The 12457-nt window shown below is 38.7% G+C and overlaps 3 protein-coding genes across 3 annotated transcripts; all 3 read right to left on the minus strand.

Annotated features, from left to right (window-relative positions):
* Positions 1 to 408: 408 nt before the first annotated feature.
* Positions 409 to 7909, minus strand: LOC118938067 (interferon alpha-1-like). The gene is given in 5 exon segments (XM_036939740.1): positions 409 to 557; positions 6338 to 6445; positions 6608 to 6754; positions 6903 to 6948; positions 7815 to 7909. Coding segments are annotated over 5 exon segments (492 nt in total). The 3' UTR covers positions 409 to 461.
* On the minus strand, positions 3199 to 4727 carry LOC118938271 (interferon beta-like). The gene is made up of 5 exons (XM_036940788.1): positions 4302 to 4727; positions 4119 to 4205; positions 3838 to 3987; positions 3501 to 3590; positions 3199 to 3406 (listed from the first exon to the last, which is right to left on the minus strand). The coding sequence occupies exons 1-5, from the start codon at positions 4425 to 4427 to the stop codon at positions 3299 to 3301; spliced, it is 561 nt and encodes a 186-aa protein (XP_036796683.1). The 5' UTR covers positions 4428 to 4727; the 3' UTR covers positions 3199 to 3298.
* A 2089-nt stretch (positions 7910 to 9998) lies between the features above and the next one.
* On the minus strand, positions 9999 to 12193 carry LOC118938272 (interferon beta-like). Its single transcript, XM_036940789.1, has 5 exons — positions 11665 to 12193; positions 11482 to 11568; positions 11201 to 11350; positions 10864 to 10953; positions 9999 to 10769 (listed from the first exon to the last, which is right to left on the minus strand). The coding sequence occupies exons 1-5, from the start codon at positions 11788 to 11790 to the stop codon at positions 10662 to 10664; spliced, it is 561 nt and encodes a 186-aa protein (XP_036796684.1). The 5' UTR covers positions 11791 to 12193; the 3' UTR covers positions 9999 to 10661.
* Positions 12194 to 12457: the final 264 nt, after the last annotated feature.

Below are 12457 nucleotides of genomic sequence, written 5' to 3' on the forward strand. Positions count from 1 at the left end.
TATCGTAGGTAAAACACGTAGGTAAAACAAGGTACAGCTTCCAAATGTAGTTCAAACTAGCCCATAACTTTAATCTCGTAGATGGACATTCCTTTCATCCTTAGTTCTTTGACAATGATTACTTTTCTCCAATCCACAGCTATTGAGAAAAATAGTGGTTCATTGACCGTTTTGGTATTGTTTGAACAGCAGACTGCTCCTTTAAAAATTCAGTCTATAAACAAATGAATGCATGAAACAATGAAAGGATGAATGACTGAATATATAAACGAATAAATAAAAATGATGAGAGAATAATTATTTGATTTCATTATAAAGGAACAACTTCATAGCCTTCACATGCTTATAAATAAATAATTCAGTCAGTAAATATATCAGCTGTCAATCTACTAGCCGGGATCAGAAACATGTCACATGTCTCCAATGATGATTATGTGGTTTTCCAACAGACCTCTTCTTCCTCATGGCTTGACTCTGCTGTCGAGGAATTTCTTGAACTGCACCAGGTTGTCGCGAACCTCCACTCGCGTGATCTCCCATGCGCATGCGCTATGTTCCTGGAGAGCACACAATATATATATATATATATTTTATGTCTTCACTCAACTCAACCACAGCAGGTGCGCTGCCAAGGCGTCCTATGACACCACAAAGGCGCTTGGAAGTTCCCAGTTTCATATGTGATTTGTGGCAGCAAAATGCATCCTATTTGTGGTGATTTAGAATTTGCTCAGATTCATTTAGCCTCTATTTGAGAGCATTTGATATTGGACCCACCCAGTGGCGACCGGTTTTCCAACCGTACCCCACCTGTTTTGAGCCCCATATGTTTAACTACAACAAAAAAAGTTTAGCCACAACAGCAGAAAAATGACATTTGTTTAACTTTTTTTTGTTGTTGCCTGTTTTACTTGCTATTTTGGCATCAATAAGTTTCACATATCAGTTTGTAAACAATGTAGAAAAACAACAACAATCATTGAGTTAATAAAGCTGCATACAAAAATGGTCTCTTTTTTGCTTTCTTGAGTAATCGAATATTTTTAGATCGTTCATTGTCTGCTTATATGCCCCGTTTTTTAATCCTTCGGTTCTGACTTGGTGTACAGGGAAAACACTGTGAAGAAGGTTGAATGATTCCCTTGATAAGCCCCAATTTTCAACGGGTGACTCTTAATTATGCTATTGTGAAATGAATCATGAAAAACGTAAAGACAGTGAACAGTTTTCGTACATGTCTATGCAAAGAATTACATTGGAGCAATGCATTTCATGATAACAGAATACACTGTGCACTTTTGCATTCTATTCGGCGAATATTACTCCTAATACGTTATTGATTGTGGAACACAATTTCATAGATGGGTTGGAAGCGTAGAATTAGCAATTCTAATAATGTAATAGTATCTCCATGGTTGGAACGGAAGTTGTATAGGTGCTCAAAGTACACTGTTCAAAACAGGCCAGCCCTGTCCAAACCAGGCCAGCCCTGTCCAGTGATAAAACACACTTAATTGAAAAAAAGCATTTGAATATATCTACATTTTGAGAAGATACATTTGACTTGTTTTAATGGCTTTCCTTTATGGATTAGTAGGCTGGCTATAGGACTAATTGTACTGCCATCCGTGCATATGTCCTGAGCATGTTTAATACAAATCTTAATGTCCGCTATGGGGGTGCCACAAGGTTAAATTCTTGGGCTGACTGTTTTCTATGAATATATCAATGATGTAGCTCTTGCTGCTGATGATTCTCTGATCCACCTCTACGCAGACGACACCATTCTGTAGACATCTAGTCCTTGTTTGGATACTGTGCTAACAAACCTCCAAACGAGCTTCAACGCCATACAACACTCATTCCGTGGCCTCCAACTGCTTTTAATTGCTAGTAAAACTAAGTGCATGCTCTTCCATCGATTGCTGCCGCACCCTCTTGCATTAATAGCAACACGACTCTGGACGGTTTTGACTTAGAATATGTGAAACAACTACAAATACCTAGGTGTCTGGTTAGCCTGTAAACTCTCCTTCCAGACTCCTTCCAGCATCTCCAACCCCAAATTAAATCTAGAATCGGCGTCCTACTTCACAACAAAGCCTCCATCACCCATGCTACCAAACATACCCTCGTAAAACTGACAATCCTACCAATCCTTGACTTCGGCGATGTCATTTACTAAATATCCTCCTACACTCTACTTAGCAAACTGGATGTAGTCTATCATCGCGCCATCCGTTTTGTCACCAAAGCCCCATATACTACCCACCGCTGCGACCTGTATGCTCTCTCTGGCTGGCCCTCACTACATATTCGTTGCCAAACCCACTGGCTCCAGGTTATCTATACGTTTTTGCTAGGTAAAGTCCCGCCTTATTCCAAATCAGTGGTCACCATAGCAACACCCACCCTTAGCACGCCCTCCAGCAGGTATATGCAGGTATATTTCACTGGTCATCCGCAAAGCCAACACTTGCTTTAGCCGCCATTCCTTCCAGTTCTCTGCTGCCAATGACTGGAATTAATTGCACAAATCACTGAAGCTGGAGACACATGTCTCCCTCTCTAACTTTAAGCATCAGCTGTCAGAGCAGCTTTACATCACTGCAGCTGTACACAGCCAATCTGTAAATTGCAAACCAAACTACCTCATCCCCATATTATTACTTACCCTCTTGCTCTTTTGCACCCCAGTATGTCCACTTGCACATCATCATCTGCACATCTATCACTCCATTGTTAATGCTAAATTGTAATAATTTTGCCTCTATGGCCTGTTTATTGTCTTATCTCCCATACTCTTCTACATTTGCACACACTGCACATAGATTTTTCTATTGTGTTATTGACTGTACGTTTGTTTATGTGTAACTCTGTGTTGTTGCTTTTGTCGCACTGCTTTGCTTTATCTTGGCAGTGTCGCAGTTGTAAATGATAATTTGTTCTGAACTGGCCTACCTGGTTAAATAAAGGTGAAATAGAAAATAACTACATAAAATCACACCTTGGACTTGGATACAGAATGAGCACTGAGATTACCAATATTTAAAAGTATTTTTTATTTTATTAACTTAACATTTGATGAAGAGCAACAAAAGGCACGATTTTCAAATAGATAAATAGATTCATAAATAGGCCTACATCAATAAATAACCTTGATAAATAAATACATAAATAAATACATGTATCATATTGCTGTTTGACATTGCACATTGCATGATTGTAGAATAGAAGGCTTTAAAAATCAAGCACAATTGTAAAACACATTAGTAAAAAAAGATCTGCAAGTTCAAATTCATGTTCTGTTGGACCACAGAAGGCTGTCAGAGTTGTGTTTCAGAATGAATTCTAGGGTGTACAGGAGTTCTTTTCGAACCACTTCCCAGGCGCAGTAACTGAAATTCTGTGAAAATAAAAATAAATTGTTAGGGCAATATTATCCTATGTAGAGATATTATCAAAACAAAGTGTCTATTTGTTTTCAACCTATATCCTACCTTTTCTTTTAAAACTGCTGCAATGTTCCCAAAGTATGTCTTCAGGCCCTCTGCCCTGATGGGATAATCACTTGTATCCACACTGCTCATCTGCCAGAAAGGAGGAAAGAGGCAGGCGATGAATAATAATTAAAATGCATCCATTATAGTGCATTTGCTTGTACCCTACTTTTTATTTTATGACTGCCGCGATGTTCCTAAAGTAGGTATTCAGCATCTTTGCCCTGACTAGATAACCACACTCCCCATCATCTGACACAAGAATAAAATAATTCAAATGTCACCATACCACACTTAAACAGTTAAGCTATCTGTATTGGCCTAGGTAGGTACTCACACACTCGCTCTCTTCAATCTGACGGTAGATAATGTTCTGAAAATACTCCAACTTCTGTTGGTCCCACATTGTCGGCAGTTCGTCAGTTCCGAACAATGTGTCGATGTTCTTCAATGTCTCATAAATAGCCTTAGCAGCACTGCTGCTCAACTGAAACGGACAACAACAATAATTTCAATTAACATAAATGGCCGTGTAAAGTGTTCTACTTTCTAATCCTAACGGTTGCAAATACTCTTTCATGCTGTAAAGAACTCTTGAATATGCTCGCTTGCCCTTACCTGTGGCGCCCCGGAGGTTGCAAATGAGGTGGCTGGGAATGCCATGAAGACATTCTCCTGCAGGCACTCCAGAGGAAAATGACCGCCCTGAAAGAAGGAGAAAACACATTTTTCATGTTGAGCTATTCAGTTAAACATAGTTGGATAATACATCTCAAGTCAAAAGTAATTTATAAAATCTACCATGTCTCTCAGTAGGTTGTGGGTTGTTCGCACCAGCTGTCCTTGTAGCTGGCAAGGCATGGGCATCGAGAAAACCTGCGCGAGGCAGAGGAAGGCGCTCATCCAAGTGATAGTCTGAATTGCCATTCTTATGGTAGTTAGATGATCTGCAACAGATGGTCATTGTTAGTTGAATATAATCCTGAAAATAATTAATTAATTGAAGCCCGAAGCAATGATCAAATGATAGCATGTTGTTGACTTACCTGTTGCCAGTATATTGCAAATTTCCTCCAGTCAGAATTTGGTTTGTGTTCTGATCCCATATCTGCGGATTATCTTAAATAGTGAGGATTGAATGGATGTACAAAAAGTGAAAGGGTGTCTCGCTAAATTAAGAGTTGAAATGAATGAATTTGGGAAAGTTTTGCCAAGTGAACCGCAAGACCGGATTTCTCTTTTCGTGTGCTCCACTTCCCTCTCATCATGTTTCGAGTTTTCCTTCATAGGAGGAACATTTTCCTAAGTAGGTTAAAAAAAGAACTCATAGAGAGAGAGAGAGAGAGCGAGAGAGAGAGAGAATAGAGAGAGAGAGAGAGAGAGATAATCGACCCCTTAACTTTACAATGCGTGCAGTAGACCTCTTTATGTCTTTATAAACACCAATATTTATCTAATAGCACTTTTATGAACTAAGGGAAGACCTACTACAATGTTTGTTTTTTAATCACAAACCTGCTATTAGCATGTTTGTGTGTTTCTCACTCTATGTGACACGCGTTCGTGCGTGTGAATGTGACAGAGGGAGTGAGAGATGATGATTTAAAATGGATCTCGTTCTGTTTGCATCTTCTGTCGTTAATCCCATTCATGTCGATACATTCGAATGAAACTGTTGATAATAACTGATGATTAAATAGAAATCATCCAGCATTTGATGACGTCTGTATCTGAATAATCAGGCTAACATTACCATTTGACTATTTATTACTTACTAGAGACTAAATAAACCAATGTGCTAATTAATGTGTTTTGATAACATTGTCGTGGGTTTAGTAGAAAAATACCTAATTCCTAATAACACTATTTTTCATCGTCTTGGATATGCTTAGTTAAAGGGGCAATTTCTGCGAATGCTACATTTAATTTAGGACTTTTAACTGAATGATACACAGGCTACCCATTGACTCTTGGATAATATATAACTTTTAAAGGCACAATGAGCTCAGTTCACGTGTCTTATCCTCAACAGAACCCAAAATGTACTTTTTTATTACATTGTTTGAGACAATATACATCTAAACAAACACTGTATAGCTTAAAAATGTATTTGAAACTATAATGTTGATCTTTTGGATGGTCATTACTTGAATCAATAGCTCTCTGACAGCGGTTACTTTTCTCGACCCACATCCCTCATTTCCCAGAATAGTGGTTGAGTGACCACTATGGTGTTTAATTTAACTGTAGATTGCCTATAAACAAATGAATGCATGAGACTGAATGGATGAATAAATGGATGACTGAATATATAAATGAATGGAAAAAAACTATATGATAATAGATGCATGTATTATGTCATTTAATAGTGTTATAATACATAAATACAAAGCCTTCACATATAAACATATCAGTCAGTCAGTAAAAATATCATCCATCTATCTATTAGCCAGCCTCAAGGACATGTCACATGTCTCCAATGATGATTATGAGGTTGTCTAACAGACCGCTTCTTCCTCACCGCTTGACTCTGCAGTCGACTTCGTCACAGTTTGACCATGGTGTCAAGGAATTTTTAAAACTGCACCAGTTTGTAGCGAAGCTCCTCTCCCACGATCTCACATGCTCATGCGCTTTTTTACTGGAGCGCATACAAGACATGCATTTTTTTCAGTCAACTCAACCACAGCAGGTGCTGCGCCAACGCATCCGACGACACACAAAAAAACGGCGCTTGGAAGTTCCAAGTTTCAGCGAAATTCCTCCGATTTGTGGTGATCTAGAACTTTTCCTCTGATTAATTTAGCCTATTTTCGAGTGCATTTGATATTGGAAACCTTCTGTATCAAGATTGTGTTCAGCTTGTTGAAATACGTTTTCAGAGACCCTTTGCCTGAAGTCACTGACACTCCATCTCCAGAGGATGCTCCAGCACCAAACCCGACCTGAAGACAATAGAAAATGGTTGTGAGTGAATTAGTTCCGTCTTAAGAAAAGTACATAAAAAAAATATATCGCTTAGATTAAATCACAAAATAAAGACCTGTGCTAATTATTGTCTGCCCCCCAAATATAACTTAGGCTACAAGATGCGGGATCATACTTACGCATCCCTCCAATTTCTTAACTTAACTAGGTCATCTGTTTTTGAACAGGTTCAGTGTTTCTTTGTTCCATGTGACAAGAGTCAGGCTGTTAAATAATTGGGCCATATACTCCAAAGCCTCTAATGCATTCACAGAGACGTCCTCGCCCTGTATGAAAGAAAAACGTTTTAGGCATTAGGATGTCTCATAAATTCCATGGTTAAACTTCCAATTTATCATTTTGAAATGGAAAAACATCAAACTCTCTAGTTGATTCTATCCAAATCTTGCTACATGATACACTTCAGTATCTTACCTGTGTGTTCTTGTAAACATGCTCTGGAAACATGCGCTCGACTTTTCTTTACGGAAACAGAACTGGAAATTGTCCACCCTGAAATAAAGTCATATCAATATCAAAAACTGAACTGTATTGGAATAGTATCCATAAATGAAACATTGTGGTACAGAGAGTGAAGGCATTGGTTATATAAAACGTCCTATAATAAAATAAAATAAATTGAGGTCTAATAATGAGATATATTGAGTATCAAATTTTGCACATCAAATAGTGGACAGGTGCAAAAATAACGCACTAGTGCATGAATTGCGTCCACATGCACAGTTCAGATGCTGCCGTGTATAAGCAGAACAGAACAGAGTCAGGTAGATACTCAACCATTTAAAGGCTAACATGAATATTTGAATTTTTCGTCATTCGGGGAGACTAGCAGACCTGCAAGAATAAACCACTTTACCAATGTGTTGTGATAACATTATCGTAGGTAAAACACGTAGGTAAAACAAGGTACAGCTTCCAAATGTAGTTCAAACTAGCCCATAACTTTAATCTCGTAGATGGACATTCCTTTCATCCTTAGTTCTTTGACAATGATTACTTTTCTCCAATCCACAGCTATTGAGAAAAATAGTGGTTCATTGACCGTTTTGGTATTGTTTGAACAGCAGACTGCTCCTTTAAAAATTCAGTCTATAAACAAATGAATGCATGAAACAATGAAAGGATGAATGACTGAATATATAAACGAATAAATAAAAATGATGAGAGAATAATTATTTGATTTCATTATAAAGGAACAACTTCATAGCCTTCACATGCTTATAAATAAATAATTCAGTCAGTAAATATATCAGCTGTCAATCTATTAGCCGGGATCAGAAACATGTCACATGTCTCCAATGATGATTATGTGGTTTTCCAACAGACCTCTTCTTCCTCATGGCTTGACTCTGCTGTCGAGGAATTTCTTGAACTGCACCAGGTTGTCGCGAACCTCCACTCGCGTGATCTCCCATGCGCATGCGCTATGTTCCTGGAGAGCACACAATATATATATATATATTTTATGTCTTCACTCAACTCAACCACAGCAGGTGCGCTGCCAAGGCGTCCTATGACACCACAAAGGCGCTTGGAAGTTCCCAGTTTCATATGTGATTTGTGGCAGCAAAATGCATCCTATTTGTGGTGATTTACAATTTGCTCAGATTCATTTAGCCTCTATTTGAGAGCATTTGATATTGGACCCACCCAGTGGCGACCGGTTTTCCAACCGTACCCCACCTGTTTTGAGCCCCATATGTTTAACTACAACAAAAAAAGTTTAGCCACAACAGCAGAAAAATTACATTTGTTTAACTTTTTTTTGTTGTTGCCTGTTTTACTTGCTATTTTGGCATCAATAAGTTTCACATATCAGTTTGTAAACAATGTAGAAAAACAACAACAATCATTGAGTTAATAAAGCTGCATACAAAAATGGTCTCTTTTTTGCTTTCTTGAGTAATCGAATATTTTTAGATCGTTCATTGTCTGCTTATATGCCCCGTTTTTTAATCCTTCGGTTCTGACTTGGTGTACAGGGAAAACACTGTGAAGAAGGTTGAATGATTCCCTTGATAAGCCCCAATTTTCAACGGGTGACTCTTAATTATGCTATTGTGAAATGAATCATGAAAAACGTAAAGACAGTGAACAGTTTTCGTACATGTCTATGCAAATAATTACATTGGAGCAATGCATTTCATGATAACAGAATACACTGTGCACTTTTGCATTCTATTCGGCGAATATTACTCCTAATACGTTATTGATTGTGGAACACAATTTCATAGATGGGTTGGAAGCGTAGAATTAGCAATTCTAATAATGTAATAGTATCTCCATGGTTGGAACGGAAGTTGTATAGGTGCTCAAAGTACACTGTTCAAAACAGGCCAGCCCTGTCCAAACCAGGCCAGCCCTGTCCAGTGATAAAACACACTTAATTGAAAAAAAGCATTTGAATATATCTACATTTTGAGAAGATACATTTGACTTGTTTTAATGGCTTTCCTTTATGGATTAGTAGGCTGGCTATAGGACTAATTGTACTGCCATCCGTGCATATGTCCTGAGCATGTTTAATACAAATCTTAATGTCCGCTATGGGGGTGCCACAAGGTTAAATTCTTGGGCTGACTGTTTTCTATGAATATATCAATGATGTAGCTCTTGCTGCTGATGATTCTCTGATCCACCTCTACGCAGACGACACCATTCTGTAGACATCTAGTCCTTGTTTGGATACTGTGCTAACAAACCTCCAAACGAGCTTCAACGCCATACAACACTCATTCCGTGGCCTCCAACTGCTTTTAATTGCTAGTAAAACTAAGTGCATGCTCTTCCATCGATTGCTGCCGCACCCTCTTGCATTAATAGCAACACGACTCTGGACGGTTTTGACTTAGAATATGTGAAACAACTACAAATACCTAGGTGTCTGGTTAGCCTGTAAACTCTCCTTCCAGACTCACATTAAGCATCTCCAACCCCAAATTAAATCTAGAATCGGCGTCCTACTTCACAACAAAGCCTCCATCACCCATGCTACCAAACATACCCTCGTAAAACTGACAATCCTACCAATCCTTGACTTCGGCGATGTCATTTACTAAATATCCTCCTACACTCTACTTAGCAAACTGGATGTAGTCTATCATCGCGCCATCCGTTTTGTCACCAAAGCCCCATATACTACCCACCGCTGCGACCTGTATGCTCTCTCTGGCTGGCCCTCACTACATATTCGTTGCCAAACCCACTGGCTCCAGGTTATCTATACGTTTTTGCTAGGTAAAGTCCCGCCTTATTCCAAATCAGTGGTCACCATAGCAACACCCACCCTTAGCACGCCCTCCAGCAGGTATATGCAGGTATATTTCACTGGTCATCCGCAAAGCCAACACTTGCTTTAGCCGCCATTCCTTCCAGTTCTCTGCTGCCAATGACTGGAATTAATTGCACAAATCACTGAAGCTGGAGACACATGTCTCCCTCTCTAACTTTAAGCATCAGCTGTCAGAGCAGCTTACCGATCACTGCAGCTGTACACAGCCAATCTGTAAATTGCAAACCAAACTACCTCATCCCCATATTATTACTTACCCTCTTGCTCTTTTGCACCCCAGTATGTCCACTTGCACATCATCATCTGCACGTCTATCACTCCATTGTTAATGCTAAATTGTAATAATTTTGCCTCTATGGCCTGTTTATTGTCTTATCTCCCATACTCTTCTACATTTGCACACACTGCACATAGATTTTTCTATTGTGTTATTGACTGTACGTTTGTTTATGTGTAACTCTGTGTTGTTGCTTTTGTCGCACTGCTTTGCTTTATCTTGGCAGTGTCGCAGTTGTAAATGATAATTTGTTCTGAACTGGCCTACCTGGTTAAATAAAGGTGAAATAGAAAATAACTACATAAAATCACACCTTGGACTTGGATACAGAATGAGCACTGAGATTACCAATATTTAAAAGTATTTTTTATTTTATTAACTTAACATTTGATGAAGAGCAACAAAAGGCACGATTTTCAAATAGATAAATAGATTCATAAATAGGCCTACATCAATAAATAACCTTGATAAATAAATACATAAATAAATACATGTATGATATTGCTGTTTGACATTGCACATTGCATGATTGTAGAATAGAAGGCTTTAAAAATCAAGCACAATTGTAAAACACATTAGTAAAAAAAGATCTGCAAGTTCAAATTCATGTTCTGTTGGACCACAGAAGGCTGTCAGAGTTGTGTTTCAGAATGAATTCTAGGGTGTACAGGAGTTCTTTTCGAACCACTTCCCAGGCGCAGTAACTGAAATTCTGTGAAAATAAAAATAAATTGTTAGGGCAATATTATCCTATGTAGAGATATTATCAAAACAAAGTGTCTATTTGTTTTCAACCTATATCCTACCTTTTCTTTTAAAACTGCTGCAATGTTCCCAAAGTATGTCTTCAGGCCCTCTGCCCTGATGGGATAATCACTTGTATCCACACTGCTCATCTGCCAGAAAGGAGGAAAGAGGCAGGCGATGAATAATAATTAAAATGCATCCATTATAGTGCATTTGCTTGTACCCTACTTTTTATTTTATGACTGCCGCGATGTTCCTAAAGTAGGTATTCAGCATCTTTGCCCTGACTAGATAACCACACTCCCCATCATCTGACACAAGAATAAAATAATTCAAATGTCACCATACCACACTTAAACAGTTAAGCTATCTGTATTGGCCTAGGTAGGTACTCACACACTCGCTCTCTTCAATCTGACGGTAGATAATGTTCTGAAAATACTCCAACTTCTGTTGGTCCCACATTGTCGGCAGTTCGTCAGTTCCGAACAATGTGTCGATGTTCTTCAATGTCTCATAAATAGCCTTAGCAGCACTGCTGCTCAACTGAAACGGACAACAACAATAATTTCAATTAACATAAATGGCCGTGTAAAGTGTTCTACTTTCTAATCCTAACGGTTGCAAATACTCTTTCATGCTGTAAAGAACTCTTGAATATGCTCGCTTGCCCTTACCTGTGGCGCCCCGGAGGTTGCAAATGAGGTGGCTGGGAATGCCATGAAGACATTCTCCTGCAGGCACTCCAGAGGAAAATGACCGCCCTGAAAGAAGGAGAAAACACATTTTTCATGTTGAGCTATTCAGTTAAACATAGTTGGATAATACATCTCAAGTCAAAAGTAATTTATAAAATCTACCATGTCTCTCAGTAGGTTGTGGGTTGTTCGCACCAGCTGTCCTTGTAGCTGGCAAGGCATGGGCATCGAGAAAACCTGCGCGAGGCAGAGGAAGGCGCTCATCCAAGTGATAGTCTGAATTGCCATTCTTATGGTAGTTAGATGATCTGCAACAGATGGTCATTGTTAGTTGAATATAATCCTGAAAATAATTAATTAATTGAAGCCCGAAGCAATGATCAAATGATAGCATGTTGTTGACTTACCTGTTGCCAGTATATTGCAAATTTCCTCCAGTCAGAATTTGGTTTGTGTTCTGATCCCATATCTGCGGATTATCTTAAATAGTGAGGATTGAATGGATGTACAAAAAGTGAAAGGGTGTCTCGCTAAATTAAGAGTTGAAATGAATGAATTTGGGAAAGTTTTGCCAAGTGAACCGCAAGACCGGATTTCTCTTTTCGTGTGCTCCACTTCCCTCTCATCATGTTTCGAGTTTTCCTTCATAGGAGGAACATTTTCCGAAGTAGGTTAAAAAAAGAACTCATAGAGAGAGAGAGAGAGAGAGCGAGAGAGAGAGAGAATAGAGAGAGAGAGAGAGAGAGAGAGAGATAATCGACCCCTTAATTTTACAATGCGTGCAGTAGACCTCTTTATGTCTTTATAAACACCAATATTTATCTAATAGCACTTTTATGAACTAAGGGAAGACCTACTACAATGTTTGTTTTTTAATCACAAACCTGCTATTAGCATGTTTGTGTGTTTCTCACTCTATGTGACACGCGTTCGTGCGTGTGAATGTGACAGAGGG

The sequence above is a fragment of the Oncorhynchus mykiss genome, chromosome 13, assembly GCF_013265735.2.
Source record: "Oncorhynchus mykiss isolate Arlee chromosome 13, USDA_OmykA_1.1, whole genome shotgun sequence".
Classification (NCBI taxonomy): Eukaryota; Metazoa; Chordata; class Actinopteri; order Salmoniformes; family Salmonidae; genus Oncorhynchus; species Oncorhynchus mykiss.